General features: G+C 42.6%; 1 protein-coding gene across 2 annotated transcripts in view; it reads right to left on the bottom strand.

The window, feature by feature from the left end:
- Positions 1 to 19721, bottom strand: part of LOC129720220 (SKI2 subunit of superkiller complex protein) — a 204518-nt gene that overhangs the window by 50526 nt on the left and 134271 nt on the right. Inside the window, exon 5 of one of the 2 annotated variants that reach the window (XM_055671681.1) lies at positions 5382 to 5520. The exons of the other annotated variant lie outside the window; for it this stretch is intronic. Coding sequence (XP_055527656.1) covers positions 5516 to 5520 — 5 coding nt within the window. The 3' untranslated portion in view covers positions 5382 to 5515. Of the gene's footprint in view, positions 1 to 5381; positions 5521 to 19721 lie in introns of those variants that run through there. 2 annotated transcript variants of the gene reach the window in all.

Here is a 19721-nt window from a genome sequence, read left to right as displayed (position 1 = left end):
TAAGTATTTCTGAAATCAGTTTTATTATAAGAAGGACTTATTTTGTCAAGAGGAAGGAGTCTTATCGAACCTCGTTCCTCCTACCAACACCGCGTCACAATCACAATTCCCTGAAGAGGCACTCAATTCTTCACCTCTGGTCAGGTTTATTATAAGTAGGACTTATATTTTTATCAAGAGGAAGGAGTCGTATCGAAACCTCGTTCCTCCAGCCAAGACCGCGTCATAATTACAATTCCCCGAAGAGAACTATTATACGTTACTCAGAACAGTTTTATTATAAGAGGGACTTTTTTGTTAGGATGAAAGTCGGCAAGGGTACTATAGAATTCAGCTTGAAGGAAGGGTATGTAGTAGAGAGCCTGAGAATGAACCCATGTTAAAGTCCTTCGACAACCAAATGGCCTGATTCTACTAAGATTCGAACCCACGACCACTCGCTTATCAAAGCGGACTCTGTAACCTTGCGGCTACGAAGCTCTCTCGTGTCTCCCAATACTCACCCACCAATCACCGGAGACCGAAGCATAACAACAACTTTCGAAAGCGTTGCTCGAGCTTCGACGCACCAAGTTCTCCTGTCTACTGCCATCGTTCGTGTGCAGGATCAATTTGGCAACACATCGTTCGCTAGAACTTTGCTGGATTCATGCTCCGAATACTGCTACATGACCAGCAGTTTTTCGAAGAGGCTGAAATTTCGAGAGCCTTCAGTATTCTTGCGCGTTCAAGGAATCGGAAACAGTAGCATACCATCAACCAAATGCGTTGAAGCAAACATTCTGCCGAGGCTCCCCTCAATTTCGTCATTTGCCGAAAATATGAAATTTTACATCCTTCCAAGGATCACCAGAGCTCTACCAATAAATCCCGTTGAAATCAACCTTTGTCAGCTCACCCAAGAATTTATTTTGGCAGATCCATCGTTTGGGAAACCTGGACCAATAGACATGATCATTGGAGCCGAAGTATACTTTGACCTACTAGCTGCAGGGAAGAAAAAGTTGAGCGAAGATGGTCCAACTCTCCAAGAAACCGTGTTCGGTTGGATAATATCGGGAAGAGTTCCTGATCAAATTTGAACCCCCCAAAAATCAACGTTCATCAGTTCGACAGTCAATCTTCAAGAACTGATTGCTAAGTTCTGGGAGTTAGAGGCCTGTCATGTAAGCAGTACTTATTCAATCGAAGAGACCGCCTGTGAAGAGCTATTTGAGCGTACGACCGTCCGTGACTCCGAAGGAAGATTTGTGGTTACTCTGCCAAAGAAGGAAACCACGATGTCGAAGCTGGGAGATTCCAAAACCATAGCATTAAAGCGGTTTACTAACTTGGAAAAAAGATTTGATTCGAGTCCTGAGCTGAAGGCAACGTACAGTGAGTTTATTCACGAGTATCAACTATTGGGCCACATGAAGGAAGTCGACGACGAACCCTGCACGGAGCCCGTGTATTACTTGCCTCATCACGCTGTGTTAAAACCAGACAGCACGACAACAAAGCTTCGTGTTGTTTTTGACGGTTCATGTCGCACTTCAACTGGCGTCTCCTTGAATGACGCACTCATGGTTGGACCAGTCGTTCAGGACAGCCTATTTTCGATCATCATGCGCTTCCGTTTACGTCGATTTGCTCTCGTCGCTGACGTTGCCAAAATGTATCGGATGGTTCGAGCTCAGCCATCAGACCAGCACTTGCAGAGGATTCTCTGGAGGGATTCACCCCAAGGTCCAGTCAAGACATACGAGCTTACCACCGTCACATACGGCACGGCGTGTGCACCGTATCTTGCAACAAAATGTCTCACGCAGTTGGGGAAGGATTGCCAATCTACACACCCTTCAGGTGCCGAAGCAATACAAAAGGACTTCTACGTAGATGACATGTTATCGGGAGCTGATGATTTCGAACAAGCTAAAAGGTTGATGTCAGAGGTAATCGAGGTGACCGACTCAGCAGGATTTACCCTTAGAAAGTGGAACTCTAATTCTGCTCAGCTGATTGCTAATCTTCCTAAGCATCTAAAGGATGATCGGACCACTCTGGAGTTAGATTCATCTAGTGCGACAGTAAAGACCCTGGGACTTCGTTGGGACACCAGATCTGACAGTTTTTGCTTTAACTTTCCACAATGGCGATCAAATACACTGTCTATCACAAAGCGTAGCATCCACTCAGACGCAGCATGCCTTTTCGACCCACTTGGTTTAGTGGGACCAGTTGTAGTGCAGGCGAAAACAATTATTCAGCAGCTGTGGCGTTTGAAATGCGGCTGGGACGATCCATTGGATGAATCGTTACAGTTAGTTTGGAAGGAGTATAAACAAAACCTGATAGCGTTGGAGTCGTTGTCAGTTCCTCGTTGGATAGGCTGTAGTAGCGATTGTTCAGAGATTCAGTTGCACGGATTCTGCGATGCTTCTGAGGTAGCATACGGGGCATGTTTGTACCTTCGCTGTACCGCATTAGATGGAACTGTTTCAATAACTCTTATCACTTCAAAATCGAGAGTAGCTCCCTAGAAAACTTGAGCTCTCATCTGCCCTTCTGCTCAGCCATCTTTACGAAAAATTTGCCTGTAATGCTCCATTTAAACCACAATTCTTCTGGACTGACGCCATGATAGTCAAACACTGGCTGGCATCGCAACCATCAGGCAAGTTTTTGTCGCAAATCGTGTATCCAAGATACAACATATTACAAGGGATGGAGTTTGGAACCATGTGCCTGGTATAGAAAACCCCGCAGATCTCATTTCCAGGGGGATGTCCCCTGCTCAATTGCAGTACCAATCTTCGTGGTTCCAGGGTCCTCATTGGTTGTGTCAAGAACAAGAATATTGGCCACGAACGGAGGAATCAAACCAAGAAGAGCTTGAGCCCACCTTGTTAGAAGAACGATCGTCGTCGTTTCCCACTCAAGCACTTCCACCAAGTGAACTATTCAGCATCAGATCGTCGTACACGGATCTTGTCCGGTTAGTTGCATTGCTCAGACGCTTTCGGTTCAACTCGCAAGCTTGTAACCGCCAACAGCGGAAACTATCATCATTTCACACGAAGAACTAGAGAAATCAATGCTTGTCCTGGTTCGATTGTCGCAGAAGGAGTGCTTTTCAGCAGAACTTCAGGGTTTGAAGAAATATGGCCATGTTCAAGAAGGGTCTTCAATCATGATGATCTCAAGTTGTTTCATGCAGGACAGCAACTATTAATTGCATCTGTAAGGGAAAGGTTTTGGCCAACCTTAATTCATAGCTTGGCTAGAAGAGTCATTCACGAATGCATTGCATGCTTTAAAAATAAGCCGAAGGTTTCAGAACAACTGATGGCAGATCTTCCCCCAGATCGAGTAACACCGTCATCACCATTCTCAAAGGCTGGAGTGGATTATTGTGGACCATTCCACATTAGTTATCCTAATCGTAAGGCCAGACCAGTAAAATGCTACGTTGCTATATTTGTTTGCTTGGCTGTCAAAGTGGTCCACTTAGAGCTTGTGACCGACCTGACTACTGCAGCTTTCCTAGCGGCATTGAAACGCTTTGTTGCCCGGAGAAGAAAACCGCAAGTGATACCACATTTGTTGGAGCCAAGAGAGAACTGATGGAGCTTTATAAACTGTTTTTTTAGTCAGCAGTTCCAAGAGTCAATCACCAAGCATGCTGGAAGCGATGGAATCGACTTTCGCTTCATCCCCCCTCGCTCACCAAACTTTGGTGGGTTATGGGAGGCGCAGGTCAAGTCGTTCAAGACCCACTTCAGAAAAACCATCGGACTCAGGACACTAAACGTCGAGGCTGTATTAAACTCCCGCCCAATGACACCTGTAAGCAGCGACCCTAACGACTTTGAAGCACTTACTCCTGAGCACTTCTTAGTGCATCGTCCGTTGACAGCGATTCCAGAACCTGATTTGCAGGATGTTCCATTTAATCGGTTATCGATGTGGCAGCGTGCCCAGAGTTTCACACAGCAGCTATGGAAAAAGTGGAGCACTCAATATCTGTCCGACCTTCACAACCGTACAAAATGGACCAAACAACGAGATAATGTAAAAGTGGGAACGATGGTCTTACTAAAGGACGAAAATGCACCACCTCTAAAGTGACACTTGGCACGGGTAGTGAAGATTTTTGCCGGACAAGACGGCAACATCAGAGTAGTTACAGTACGCACGAAGGATGGTTGCTTCGACAGAGGAATCTCAAAAATTTGTGTACTTCCGATTCGTGACAACACTCATCAATCAACAGCGGACGGATATTAAGTTCCCTGCTGCAACGCTGCGGAAGGCTCCCTAGTGAGGAGTACCTCCGCGGGCCAGTTAAGTTTTTTTTAATATGACAATTCAAAAAGCTCAAGGAATTTTTGTCTCCCATAGGTTGCTCTGTCCCACCACGGGTCAGAAATCATCATTAGCAGTCATTCTCTTTATCTTCAATCAACCATTGATTCATTGCATGCATGCATGTCGGTTTAGTATAGAAATAATACTGGAAGGGTCCAGTATCCTTGGTTTGGTAACAAGCATGAAGTTCGACGCACGCGGCGTTTACGTTGACTGCAAGGGTCATCGTTCAATAGAAAGTAAACTAATCATATCGTTACCAGCAACAAGTTCAGCATCAATCAGTTCCTGGAGGCAACTATGTTATAGGCTCCCATCAGTGTCAGTCAGTTGGTTGGAATTCGGTCTGATCAGCCCTATTTGTCAATCAACACCTAACACTCTACGAAGAAGAAGTTCAAGCCATAGTCACACTCATCTCGTCATCTTCGAGAGTTCCACCAGGCGTTCTTATCATAAAGCAAGTAGCAGGCGCCGTATAAGCCCTGTGGGGTAAGTTGTTCCAGTTACACAAAAAATGTCAGTATACTACATCCATCTCATCCTGAGGAAATCGTCACATAAATCGCAATATCGTCAAGGATGTCAAACACAACAAGCCAAGCTGAAGGAAGGAAGTCAATGCATCATCTGATGCCATCTAAAGTCATCGAAGGGAACTAAGCCGAATTATCCGAAAGATTCCAGTTATTCATCGCATCACCACTATCCGAAATGTTCCGGTTGTTCATCACCTCATCACTATCCGAAAGTACCAGAGCAGGCAGAAGAAGTGCGGCAACATCTAATGGAGGAAGACGACCATACCGAGACGGCTCAGTGTCAAGGGCCTCAGAAGCAGAATAGTTCCGGAATATAAAAGTGAATTAAAAAAAATTAAATCAATCATGTTAGAAGAAGTTAAGTAAAATTGTAAAATGGTTAAAAGGTCAGAGAGAAGAAAAATTCATGTAAATAATTTAAGCTAAACAAAGTTTGAAACCGGTTTGGTTTCAAGGCGGCCGGCATGTTTAGAAACGATCGTTCCAGTATGCCATCTCAATATTCTCTCTTAAAGAATGCTTATCAAAGAGCAATAGAAACTCACGTAATAAGCGATCGTGGATGTTCGTGTGTTATATTCACCACACTGACCCACAGCAGTGTCCAGTTCGATCGGTCAGTATCAGTCTGAAATATAGAATTGCATAAGAAACACGCTTAAATTGTAAGTCCTCTCCATCGAAGAAAGTTCCGTGAATAAATTCATTTGATTCCAATCGATAACAACCAGTGATGGCACAGTTAGCACTGTAGTTAGTGCGGCTGAAAGGTAGTTGCAGCGCAGATGACCTCCGCAGGTTCCTAGATGGCGCGTTTAGGTTGATCAAGCGGAGAATGGCTGGGCAATCGATCCGGGATGTCAAAACGTCCGACACTACCATGGCGCGTGTCTCGGTGAAGCTGGAGAGTATCGAGCTGGTGAAGCTGGCAGCGGTTCTCGTATCGGGTATTGCGCATGGGCTGTCGCCAGGGGAGCATTTTAATTGCGTAACGCACAAACCGGCGCTGGATGCTTTCGATGCGATGAATTGCGTTGTTGTAGTGAGGAATCCAGATAGTAGAGCAAAATTCTAGCGAGGACCGAACAAGCGAGCAGTAGAGTGTCGTTAAACATTGTATATTTCTATAGTCCCGCGACAAATCACACCCAGTTGCTTTAGCAACAATGAACGATATATGTTGCTTGGAGGCGAGTTTGGAATCAAGGAGGACTCCAAGATCCTTGACGTGTTCGACTCTCTGTATTGGAGACCCATCCAACGTGTAATCGAAATGTAGTGGACGGTGCTTTCTGGTAAACGTTATCACAGAGCATTTGTCGGAGTTCAGTATCATGCAATTCAACTTACACCAGCGTGCAAATAAGTTGAGCTGTTGTTGAAGATGAGTGGCGTCTTCGACGTTTTTTTTAATCAATTAGCATTCATTTGACACGGCACAATACATATTTATGTTTTACGGAGCCAATTATTTCTAGTGTCTTACTTTATAAAGTATCTTATAAACTAAGAGTAAATTTTTTATCCTCGCTGCCGACTACGAGCTAAAATTAAATCTTATTAAATCATGTTAACATGTTGTTTCTGAACAGTGGTTCTATGTTTTTGTTCGTTGGTATTCAAGTAGCCATATGGTGTGTGTCACTGAGCCATGATATCACGGAAAGCCTCGGGTTCTCGGTCCTGACGATTTCGTGTGGGGTTCAGATGATAATTCCAATATCGAGGTCCAACGTGTTCTTGTCTTTTTGTTGAATGTTGACGGATGTGGGAGTAGGACTAGACTGGCGCATGGCTGGATTTCAAAAAAACGTATATGAGGGACATGTAGGGTAAGTCACGGCTCGCCAAGACTTCACGAACAGGAACAGCTGGTAGTCTACCTTCAGCCCAAAGGGAATCTATCAATTTAGACCTGGCGTCACGATGTACAGGACATGACCAAACAATATGCTCTATGTCGTGATAATCTTCACCACAGGCACATATACCGCTCTCGCTGAGCCCAATACGACGGAGATGCGCGTCAAATTTATAGTGATTAGACATAAGCCGAGACATCACGCAAATGAAACCTCGACCTACATCCAACCCCTTGAACCACGGGTTCATCGATACCTTGGGTATAATGGAATGTAACCACCTTCCCAGTTCCCCTCTGGACCAAGAATTTTGCCAACTGATGATCGTATTCTGACGTACAAATGCGAAAAATTTATTAAAAGCAATTGGTCTTTCATAAATTTCACCGTTTGTTGCGCCCACCTTAGCCAAAGAGTCCGCTTTCTCATTGCCCGGTATCGAGCAGTGAGAAGGGACCCACACTAAGGTAATCTGAAACGATTTTTCGGATAAAGCACTCAGATTTTGACGTATTTTCGCCAAGAAATACGGAGAGTGCTTAACATCCTTCATCGAACGGAGAGCCTCAATAGAACTGAGACTGTCCGTAAAGATGAAGTAATGGTCCGTGGGCATTTTTTCGATAATCCCTAGGGTGTATTGAATTGCAGCTAATTCTGCGACGTAAACAGAAGCAGGATTATTGAGCTTATGGGAGACGGTTAAATTGTTATTGAAGATACCGAAGCCAGTGGACCCATCGAGAAGTGATCCATCAGTGTAGAACACATTATCGCAGTTGATGTTTTGATATTTATTATTAAAAATTTTGGGGATCTGCTGCACGCGTAAACGATCCGGGATTCCACGAGTTTCTTCTATCATGGAAGTGTCGAAAAACACAGTGGGATCAGAAGTATTAGATAAGCTGACACGATTTGGAATAATATTCTGGGACATGTGATTAAAATACAATGTCATGAAACGGGTTTGGGAATTTAATTCGACTAGACTTTCAAAAATGACAATCACAGGGCGGTTCAAAACCTCACTTTTGATAAGAATACGAGAAGATAGACTCCAAAAGCGGTCTTTTAACGGAAGAACCCCAGCCAGAACTTCCAAACTCATCGTATGAGTCGACTGCATGCAACCAAAGGCGATACGCAAACAACGATATTGTATTCGCTCCAGTTCGATCAAATATGTGTTTGCTGCGGAGCGGAAGCAGAAACACCCGTACTCAATTACAGACAACATCGTTGTTTGGTAAAGCCTTATGAGGTCTCCTGGGTGGGCCACCACGATCCGGTTATTGTACGAAGACTATTCACTCTTTGTTGACATTTTTTCATCAGATACCTAATGTGACAACCCCAGGTGCCTTTAGAGTCGAACCAGACACCAAGATACTCATGCACCAAAACCTGAGAGATCGTTTTACCCATTAATTGTGATTGGAGCTGAGCAGGTTCATGCTTGCTAGAAAAAAACTACTATCTCAGTTTTTTCCGGAGAGAATTCGATACCTAGCTGTAAAGCCCAAGCGGACAAATTGTCCAAGGTATCTTGCAATGGTCCTTGCAAATCGGCAGCTCTGGCTCCTTTAACAGAGACCACGCTGTCGTCCGCAAGTTGTCTTATCGTGCATGAATTTGCCAGACATTCGTCGATGTCATTTACATAAAAATTGTAAAGAAGGGGACTTAAGCATGAGCCTTGGGGAAGAACCATGTAGCTGATGCGAAAAGTTGCCAAATCGCCATGCGTAAAATGCATGTAAAAGCCCCCTTAATGTCCAAGGACGCAGACGCCATTTGTTCTTTGCGAGCATACGCTTGCTAAATATCTGTTGAAAGCAACGCAAGACAATCATTCGTCCCTTTGGCACGGCGGAAGCTGAGTATCTGACAGTAGACCATTTGATTCGATCCAGTGGTCTAAACGACGGAGTATCATTTTTTCCATCAATTTCCGGATACAGGATAGCATTGCAATCGGCCTATAAGAGTTGTGATCAGAAGCTGGTTTCCCTGGTTTTTGGATGGCGATCACCTTCACTTGCCTCCAATCCTACGGTAAAATGATTTGCTCCAGAAACTTATTAAACAAGTTCACAAGTTCGCCTCTTGGCAGTGCCGGGTAGATTCTTCAACAAGTTGAATTTGATTCTATCTAACCCAGGCGCGTTATTGTTATAGGACAGGAGGGCAACTGAAAATTCTGCCATCGTAAAAGGTGATTCTATCGCGTCGTGGCCCGGAGACGTATCGCGAACAAAGTTTTGCGCAGGAACAGTGTCCGGACATACTTTCCTGGCAAAATCAAATATCCACCGACTTGAAGACTCCTCGCTTTCGTTGACCGTTAAACGATTTCGCATTCTTCGGGCTGTGTTCCAAAGAGATGTCTCCTTCGTTGTTTCGTTTACGAACCGACGCCAATACCCGCGTTTCTTTGCTCGGACCAAGCTTTTAAACTTGGTTTCGAGCTCCGAATACCGTATATATAATGGTCACTACCGTGGGGATCGAGGATTACCTTCCATGCTCAATCCAACCGTAGCGACGTCGAACATAAGGAGAGATCCAAAGCACTTGGACGTGCTGGAGGTTTAGGGACACGTGTCATTTCACCGTTGTTTAAAATTGTCATGTCGAAGTCATCGCAAAGGTTATAGATCAAAGAGGAGCGGTTATCATTTGCAGGGGAACCCCAAGCCACGCCATGAGAGTTGAAGACTCCCAAAATCAAACGTGGCGAGGGGAGAAGTTCTATTACATCAAAGAGCACCCGTTGCCCAATCTGTGCTCTGGGGGGAATATATATTGAGGCAATACAAAGCTCTTTACCTTGTATTGTCATTTGACAAGCGACAACTTCAATGCCTGGAACCGAGGGGAGGTTAATACGATAGAAAGAATAGCACTTTTTAATCCCTAGAAGTAATCCTCCATATGGGGTGTCTCGATAAAAGCGAATAATGTTAAAATCATGTAAGTTGAGAACAATGTTTGAAGTAGCCAAGTTTCAAAGGAAAAATGCATCGCATTCGTATTTATTAATCGAAACTTTGAAAGAATCAATACTTTTACAATTCCACTGTAAGACAGAGATAGAGTCCTTCATTGCGGCTGATGAATTAGCCATCGAGGGATACAATCGCTGCCAGGAGGGGCCATTTTGCAGTCAACTGCTTCAAAAATGATCTAACTGTTGGGGGAATGCTGTAAAAAAAATTTTAATTGGATCGGGTACATTGAAAGATTTAAAGATCCAGTCCACAATGTCTGTAAAATTCACCAATCCAGCATTTGATTCATCAACTGGATGTGCAAGAGAAACAACTGGGGTTTTAGATGTTCCTGGGAGTACTGGGAACTCCTTCTGGGACTTTGAATTTTCAAGCCCTGGAGGAGTTTGCTTCGGTTTTTCCGCAGCATTTTTAGTTTTGGTTGTACTTTCCTTTCCACTGTGGGAAAACCTAGAACCTTTCCTGAAAAGTTTAGGTGAGGAAAAATTTTTCTCTTTCTAGACTCCCCAGGATTGGCATAAGGTGTTCCCGTAGGTGGATCGTCAGAGTCGGTTTCATCTGAAGACAAGAGATCAAAGGGGTTCGCTGTTATAGTAGAAGTGGTCGTGGTCTCTTTGAGCATATCAGCATAAGAGCGCTTTGAACGCTCTTTAACAGACCGTTTTAATTTGTCCTTGCGTTGTATGTACACCGCGCACGTGGAGAGCTCATGCTGATTCTCCCCACAGTGGATGCATTTTTCAGCATTTCCATTGCAAGAATCCTCAGCATGGTTTTCCCCACATTTACCGCACCGTGCCTTATTGCAGCAGTAGGCGGCTGTGTGACCTAACTGCTTGCAATGAGTGCAGTTCATTGCACGGGGCACATACAGCCGCATAGGCAGACGAACTCGAAACGTGGGTAGGAAGCGCGGATCCGGCGAGTGTGACACGATACGAATCTGACGGGGTATACGTTTTCTTACCTCCTACGAGTGATACTGACCGCAGTTGTTTTACATCAAGTACTTTTACCTCAGGTAGGCTGCTGTTCTTGAAACAGCCCACAGCATCTTTCAAGAGGCACTCGACGGACAGACTCGAATCGGTCACAACACCGTCGATCTTCACATCTCGCGCGGGAACGTACACGCGATACTCCCTCGTAAAGAGCCCCGAACAAGCTATATCATTTGCCTGTTTCAAGTCATTCACCACGACACGGAGCTTGTTTGGCCTGACTTTCGAAATTTCAGTCACTGCATTGAAATGTGACGTCAGGTCCTTCGAAATTTAAATTATATTCAGTGATTTCGACTTTGGTTCTGCTTTCGGGCGGAAATACACTATCAAAGGGCCTGTCTTTTGGTCCGGATAAAGCCTAACACGTGGAGAGGGTGAAGAATTTGCGGAGAAGGAGGAGGCAGGAGGGGAAGAGTCGGGATGGCTCGGAGACGGAGGATTGGGGGATGGGGTATCCACATCCATTGCGCTGAAGTTAGCGCACTGGCACACTGGACAAGAAACACGTACCTCTTTTTCCTTGTTTTGATGTTTTTGTTGTCTTCAACAGCCAAATCACCGAATCCACGGTGCTGGAGCGAGCAGCTTCGCAGCGACACAGCTATACAATAGGATGACCTTCAAAGCGAAATATCGGATTATCTGCAGCAGCACAGCCCCAGGCAAGCAATGCCTTTTCTTTGTTGTTTTGTTCACACGCGGTGTAAAGCGAGAAGATCACAAAACGCGTCCGTTATTGTCGAACGTTCGGGACAGAATGTCTTCGACGTTTTTGATTTCATTGAACAGTTTCAAGTCATCAGCGAAGGCCAGGCGGGGATATTTTAGCGAGTGATGTACGTCATTGAAATACAACAAAAACACCAGCGGGCCAAGATGACTACCTTGGGCAATCCCGGAAGTAGCAACAAATGATTCCGATATTTCGTCGCCGATTTTTACTCTAATAGTTCGTCCCCGCAGGTAGAATTCGTACCAGTGAAGCAAGTTGCCGCTAAATCCGTAGCGGTCGAGTTTGGCAACAGTAATTTGATGATTTACTTTATCGAACGCAGCCGAAAGGTCCGTGTTAATCACATCGGTTTGACATCGTTTGTCGAAACTATAAAGCGCGTAACTAGTTTGGCATGTTTGTAGCACAGGAGCGTTCAGGAAGAAATCCGTGTTGGTCGTCCGCAATAGTGCATTGGCAATGAGAAAAAACAGGTTGGATGAGGACTAGCTGGAATAGCTTTGAAATTGCGCACAAAGCCGAAGTCCCTCTATAATTGTCTATTTTCGAGCGATCGTTTTTTTTTCTGTGGACCGGAAACAAAAAGGCCTGTTTCCAAGTTGAGGGAAATCTACCAGTAGCGAGTGATAAGCGAAACAGGTGGGTAAGCGGTGTGACCAAACCAGTAATGCATTTTTTAAGTAGCGTTGCTGGAATACCATCCGGGCCTGGGGAGTACGTATGTTTCAATTTACTAGCAGCGACAAGGATAGCATTGCCGTCAATGTTGACCGAGGTGATGGAGCGGCCAAGGAAAGGAACGTTATTAGCAGCATCAGATGTCCCTATCCGTTGGTGTATCGTTGCTGAACACGCTTGAAAATTTAACTGCGAACATTCTGCAAATAGAGGCAACATTATTAGCTTTCTCACCGGCGAATTCCATCGTGGATGGTAAGCCTGATTCCTTCCGTTGTTCGTTGACAAAGTTCTAAAATTTCTTTGATCGGCTCGCAGTTTGCCTTCCATCTGTAGTCTGTAGTTAGAATAGCACCGTCGGCGAAGTCTCTTATAATCGTGGTTGAACTGTCGGTAGTGTTCGCGAAGCATAAGGGCACACCTCGCTGAGAACCTCTTCAACGCAGAATTTTTTAACGTTTTTGAGCGTCGCAAAGCCGGTGTCTGCAACGGACGATATTTCTGCGATCGGTTCCGTGTTTTAGGGACAAAAACTTCTATCAGACCGTTTAAAATTCCGGAAAAATCGTTCACAGCCGAATCGATGTCAGTTGAATTTGGAATGCCAACCCAATCGACAGATAGTAACGCGTTTATCAAACCGTCGAAGTCGGCTCGCCGAAAGTTTAAATTAAATCGAGTAGTAGGTTCCCGGTAGTCGATTTTAAATCGATCGTCGAGCGACAAAACAATTTCACTCTTTGTTTCTCTTTGTACTGAGAAATTGGTTACGTCGCCTGCCGCAAGCACTAGAGCATGAGACAAAAATACAAGCGTACTCCCATCTTTATAATCTTTCACAGTAATGTAGTAATTGCCGTTTGTTGAAACGTTTGTTGGTTTTGTGATGAGAACGAATCGATGAGATCCTTCAGCTTGGCTCCTGAGTTTCAACCTTTCCGCGGGGGCATTATCCCCCTGTATTTTGGAGCTCAAAAAATCTTAACACCTTGGTAAATTTTCAAAAAGCTGATGCACATGCACACGAAGCGTGTATGAATTTGAATATAAATATATTTAAGCTTATAAATAGCATATAAATATAATAAAACAAGCCTTACAACATTTCAGTTATTTTTTTTCTCAACTATATCAAAAAGTTTAATTTGCGATCTGGAAACTAAAAAAATCTGTATAAATCTGTATTATTTCCAGAAAATCTGTAATCTGTATATGCAGATATCTGTACGGAAAATACAAATAATATGTGGCATATCACTGGTTGAACTAAGTACACCAGTGCGAGTGGAAGAATGTAAGATCAATTTTCCACACAAACCCAAACGAGCTTCACAAAGATCCGCAAAGAGCAACTTTGTGTGGAGGAACAATTTACTTTCTCTTTCTGCAGGTTTCTCAATCACCTGTGCACTCAGCGCAAGAAAGAAGTCAAAACAACAAAGAGAAGAACGCACGACTTAAAAACAGAGCAGCGAGTTAGAATTTCACTTTTCTCTTTTTTACTCTAAGGAGAAATCATCCCTGCTTGTGTCCATTTTTCTGAGGACCAGCTTGACAACTTGTAGGTTCGTCTGTGATTTTCAGATAAGTCTTAACCATAGATACAGCATCGACAAAAACATCCGGGCGAATACGAGATAATTACAGCCAAAATTCTTGCTTCTCTTCAGAGTAGCTGCTAGTATGGACAGACACGATACTCATCCCTAACGGTTTAGATCAGTGGTTCCCAACCTTTGCGGCCGGCAAAGGGGTCCGCGAGCCTTACCTAGGGGGGGGCCGCGAAGCTCTTGGCAAATTTTACAGGTAATTAAAATTTCTTTCTAGATACATTTGTGAAGGCAGATTTTCAACTCTTTTGCGTACTAGGACCAAAACGTGAAACAAATTAAACCCCGCGGAGCTCTTGTGTTTAGCAAAAGGAGCTTGAGAGCCGCAGTGTATTTACCTTTTCAATGCACTGGTGAGCGAAACTGAAGAAATGATTTCAAGGGAGATTTACAAAAACTGACGAGAAATAAATATAAAAATTTGTATTCATTGGTGATTAAAATGCAAAATATCGATATTGGAAAAATGCTCATAGCAATTCTAATGGGAAAACATTGTTTCAATTCTACTTCCAAATGACTTTACATGTTTTTCTTAATTTAGGAATTCATCTGCAGTTGATTTGTTACTAACAAATCAAAGCCGTTCATGCAGTGATTTATTAGCTAATGGTAATTTGGATTAGAGTTGCCCTTTCAGTTTCTTTCGAAGTACGATGCTGGCAAAACAAGCCAATCGTCGCATGTTCGAGTTTCGGCTGGGAGAGACCGTTAGAGTCAATAAGATCCTGGAGCTAGCCCCGCAATTATCCTGTACACTAACAGTTGGCTGCGAAGGTGTCGAATAAACAGAAGGCCAAATTCCAAAAGGAATGTAGCATTTGGGCTTTGTTTTGCCGTGCTAATCTGGATAATTTTCATTTCCAATATTTGTTCCATATCCCGTGGAACTATTTTAAATTGTACTAGGTCTGTGTTTATTTGTCACAAGAACAATTGGGATAGATAACGTTCCACGATCGCAGAAAGCTTGAATTATGATATTGTTATACAAAACTGTGCTTAAGGGGTAATAACTACCAAAAAAATTTTTTTTTGTAATTTTTTTATTGGCTTAAATCATGCTTAAACTATCCTAGAATCAAAATCTACATCGCCCAAGAACTGATCTAAACTCAAAATTTGTTTAAATTAATTTTTACCGAACAACTTTTATGCTCCAAAATCACATTTTTCAATTATTCTGGCGATGCTCGTTTTTCGAGGCTTTGTAAACTAGCAGAAGTTACCTCTGATCGTGCAGAAGTTACCGTTATCGTGTTTCAAATTTGAAGTATAGAGATCGCTGCATCAAGTTTCGATCGTTATAGCGTCTCTACAGCACGTGTTTACTCACAATTTCCCTTTGTTACGTCGATCAGCCGTTCTCGTTGGGTACGTTCTTTGTTTGAGTTTTTCTATACTTTTTAACTGTGAGTTATATTCAAAAGTACTCAAATATGAGTGACAAGTTTGAGTTTTGCGGCGTGGGATTGGACGCCACACACGTCAAAGTCGCTAAGCATCGCATGTCTGATATCGCGAAAGAGGCTAAGCGCAGCCTAACATCAGATAACAGAAAAGAAGAAGAAGAGGAAAAAAAGGCCAGGAAGGACAACTTTACGGCGCAGGGATAGCTGACTGAAGGTAAAAAAAATATTAGGGGCTTTATTATTGCGATGTCTCCTGTGCAGATATTTGTAAATAAATAAGTGCATTATTTTATTAAAAATCTTAAATAACTAAATAAACTTAAGAGATAATAATAAACGTTCTTCGGTGAACTTGTGTGTTTTATTATAGTTAACAACATTGTAGGACATTGAAAAATTTTAGAAAATCACTACAAAAAGTTATATTAAAAAATGATTTTAGGGGCATTCTAGAGAAAACTTCATTTAAATTAGCAGATACAAGTATAGTGTCTTCGACAAAGTTGTTTCTTACAAAATGTGCTAAAACTTTACTCGGCAAAGTGAACTTGTGTGTTTTATTATAGTTAACAACATTGTAGGACATTGAAAAATTTTAGAAAATCACTACAAAAAGTTATATTAAAAAATGATTTTAGGGGCATTCTAGAGAAAACTTCATTTAAATTAGCAGATACAAGTATAGTGTCTTCGACAAAGTTGTTTCTTACAAAATATGCTAAAACTTTACTCAGCAAAGTGAGTTTTTATATGCAAAAATGAGAAAAACAAAACTCATTTCTCACTTTTAGGAAGATTAATCACAAAATTCTAACTTCTAAAAAATGGAGAATGAATAATATAATAGCTTTACTGAAGACACTACGACTTCAAAATCATTATTTTTTAAGTTAAGAGTAATGAGTGTAAATTAGCGCATTATTCTAGTGAAAATCGTCAACAACTGAATAGATAGATAGATGTATGATGTCTTCCACAAAGTTGTTTCTTTTAAAATTTGCTACAATTTTGCTGAACAAAGTGGATTTTAATATTCCAAAATGAGAAAAGTAAAATTCGTTTCTCGCTGTTGAGTGGATTAATCATGGAATTGCAACTTCTATAACATGGAGAATATTTCTTGAAACAACTTTGCTGAAGACGTTACGGCTCTAAAGTCAATGTTTTTGGGTCAAAATAATTTCGATCACGTTTTTGCAGCTTTGGAAACAGTGTGCTAAGGCAATACGCAAACAACGATCCTGCAATCGTTCCAGCTTGATGAAATGGGTGTTTGCAGCGGAACGGAATCAGAAACACCCGTACTCAAGCACCGACAATTTCGTTGTTTGGTAAAGCCTTATAAGGTCTCCTGGGTGGGCGCCCCACCATGATCCAGTAATTGTCCGAAGAAAACTCACTCGCTGTTGACAGTTTTTCATCAAATACCGAACGTGACATCCCCAGGTGCCTTTCGAATCGAACCAGACACCAAGATATTTATATACCAAAACCTGAAAAATCGTTTCACCCATTAACTGTAAGTGGAGTTGAGCAGGCACGTGCTTCCTAGAAAAAAACTACTATCTCAGTCTTCTTCGGAGATAATTCGATACCTAGCTGTAAAGCCCAAGCAGACAAATTGTCCAAGGTATCTTGCAATGGTCCTTGCAAATCGGCAGCTTTGGCTCCTGTAATAGAGACCACGCTGTCGTCTGCAAGTTGTCTTAACGTGCATGAATTTGCCAGACATGCAAATTGTAAAGAAGAGGGCCCTGGGGAAGACCCATGTAGCTAATACAAAATGTTGCCAAATCACCATGCGTGAAATGCATATGCTTTTCGGACAACAAATTTTCCAAAAAATTGTTTAAAATTGGTGAAAATCCTTGTCGGTGAAGTTTGCCCAAAAGAATGTCAATAGAAACGGAATCAAAAGCCCCCTTAATGTCCAAGGACACAGACGCCGTTTGTTCTTTGTGAGCATAGGCTAGCTGAATATCTGTAGAAGCAGCGCAAGACAATCATTCGTTCCTTTGGCACGGCGGAAGCCAAATTGAGTATCTGATAGTAGACCGTTTGATTCGACTCAATGGTCTAAACGACGGAGTATCATTTTCTCCATCAATTTCCGGATACAGGATAGCATTGCAATCGGCCTATAAGAATTGTGATGAGAAGCTGCTTTTCTCGGTTTTTGGATGGCGAGCACCTTCACTTGCCTCCAATCCTGCGATACAATATTTTGCTCCAGGAACTTATTGAACAAGTTCAACAAGCGCCTCTTGGCATTGCCGGGTAGATTCTCAACAAGTTGAATTTGATTCTATCTAACCCAGGCGCGTTATTGTTACAGGACATGAGGGCAACTAAAAATTCTGCCATCGTAAAAGGTGATTCTATCGCGTCGTGGCCCGGAGACGTATCGCGAACAAAGTTTTGCGCAGGAACAGAGTCCGGACATACTTTCCTGGCAGAATCAAATATCCACCGACTTGAAGACTCCTCGCTTTCGTTGACCGTTATACGATTTCGCATTCTTCGGGCTGTGTTCCAAAGAGTGCTCATCGATGTCTCCTTCGACGTTTCGTTTACGAACCGACGTCAATATCCACGTTTCTTCGATACCTAGCTGTTAAGCCCAAGCAGACAAATTGTCCAAGGTATCTTGCAATGGTCCTTGTAAATCGGCAGCTTTGGCTCCTGCAATAGAGACCACGCTGTCATCTGCAAGTTGTCTTAACGTGCATGAATTTGCCAGACATGCAAATTGTAAAGAAGAGGGCCCTGGGGAAGACCCATGTAGCTAATACAAAATGTTGCCAAATCACCATGCGTTAAATGCATATGCTTTTCGGACAACAAATTATCCAAAAAATTGTTTAAAATTGGTGAAAGTCCTTGTCGGTGAAGTTTGCCCGAAAGAATGTCAATAGAAACGGAATCAAAAGCCCCCTTAATGTCCAAGAACACAGATGCCGTTTGTTCTTAGCGAGCATACGCTTGCTGAATATCTGTAGAAGCAACGCAAGACAATCATTCGTTCCTTTGGCACGGCGGAAGCCAAATTGAGTATCTGATAGTAGACCGTTTGATTCGACTCAATGGTCTAAACGACGGAGTATCATTTTCTCCATCAATTTCCGGATACAGGATAGCATTGCAATCGGCCTATAAGAATTGTGATGAGAAGCTGCTTTTTCCGGTTTTTGGATGGCGATCACCTTCACTTGCCTCCAATCCTGCGGTACAATATTTTGCTCCAGGAACTTATTGAACAAGTTCAACAAGCGCCTCTTGGCATTGCCGGGTAGATTCTCAACAAGTTGAATTTGATTCTATCTAACCCAGGCGCGTTATTGTTACAGGACATGAGGGCAACTAAAAATTCTGCCATCGTAAAAGGTGATTCTATCGCGTCGTGGCCCGGAGACGTATCGCGAACAATGTTTTGCGCAGGAACAGAGTCCGGACATACTTTCCTGGCAGAATCAAATATCCACCGACTTGAAGACTCCTCGCTTTCGTTGACCGTTAAACGATTTCGTATTCTTCGGGCTGTGTTCCAAAGAGTGCTCATCGATGTCTCCTTCGACGTTTCGTTTACGAACCGACGTCAATATCCGCGTTTCTTTGCTCGGACCAAGCTTTTAAACTTGGTCTCAAGCTCCAAATACCGCTTAAAGTCGTCGGGTTTACGTTTCACCCGAAAGAAGGCCTTAAACGCGTCGGATTTTTCCGTGTAGACATCGGAGCACTCTTGGTCCCACCACGGAGTGGGAGGCCGTTCTTTGATCGTCACGCCGGGATATTTCTTTGTTAGGGCTTGTAACGCGGAGTCGAGAATCAAGCCCGCGAGGAGGTTGTATTCTTCAAGTGGTGGGTGATGTTGAATCGACTCGACCGCTTTTGAAATCATTTTCTCGTATAACTTCCAATCGATATTCCGTGTGAGGTCCAGGGATGTCATGTAGAAAACCTCATGTAGTTTTCAGCGAGTTTTCTACGTAGAATACCTCTGGTAGAATACCTAACCAAAAACGAGTAGTCTACGAAAACCTGCAAAGAGATTTTTGTGGTGAATTACTTGAAGAATAAACGAAGTTTAAGTTTGAAAATATTATTTATTTTTAATTGTGATGATTATTTTGTGTGAATTGAGAGCTAATTTGACGTTTAAAATCGTTGCTTTTAATCTCCATCGATTAATTTGTTTTTGATGTGTTTCATAAGTTTTCGAATTAGATATACCTCCCGTTTGCAAAATATTCTAGGGCATTTTAGCCAGTACAAACAACAAACCCAGGTATGTTTAGTTTAACACATTTAATTTTACCTTTGAAACTTTATATAATTTATAATTAAATTAGGTAGCAATTCAGAACTCAAAAAATGAGTAAATTCTTACTTCAAACCTGACCCAAAAAGTGAGTAACAATCACTCAGTTTTTAAAACGCCTTGTTTCTAAATTATGCGTATTTACGGAGTTACTCTGTTTATGAGTTGTTCCACTTATACGAAAATGCGTCAAATTCA

The sequence above is a fragment of the Wyeomyia smithii genome, chromosome 1 (genome assembly GCF_029784165.1).
Source record: "Wyeomyia smithii strain HCP4-BCI-WySm-NY-G18 chromosome 1, ASM2978416v1, whole genome shotgun sequence".
Taxonomy (NCBI): domain Eukaryota; kingdom Metazoa; phylum Arthropoda; class Insecta; order Diptera; family Culicidae; genus Wyeomyia; species Wyeomyia smithii.
The sequence above is the reverse complement of the archived record's forward strand: the minus strand, read 5'-3'. Positions and strand labels throughout refer to the sequence as shown.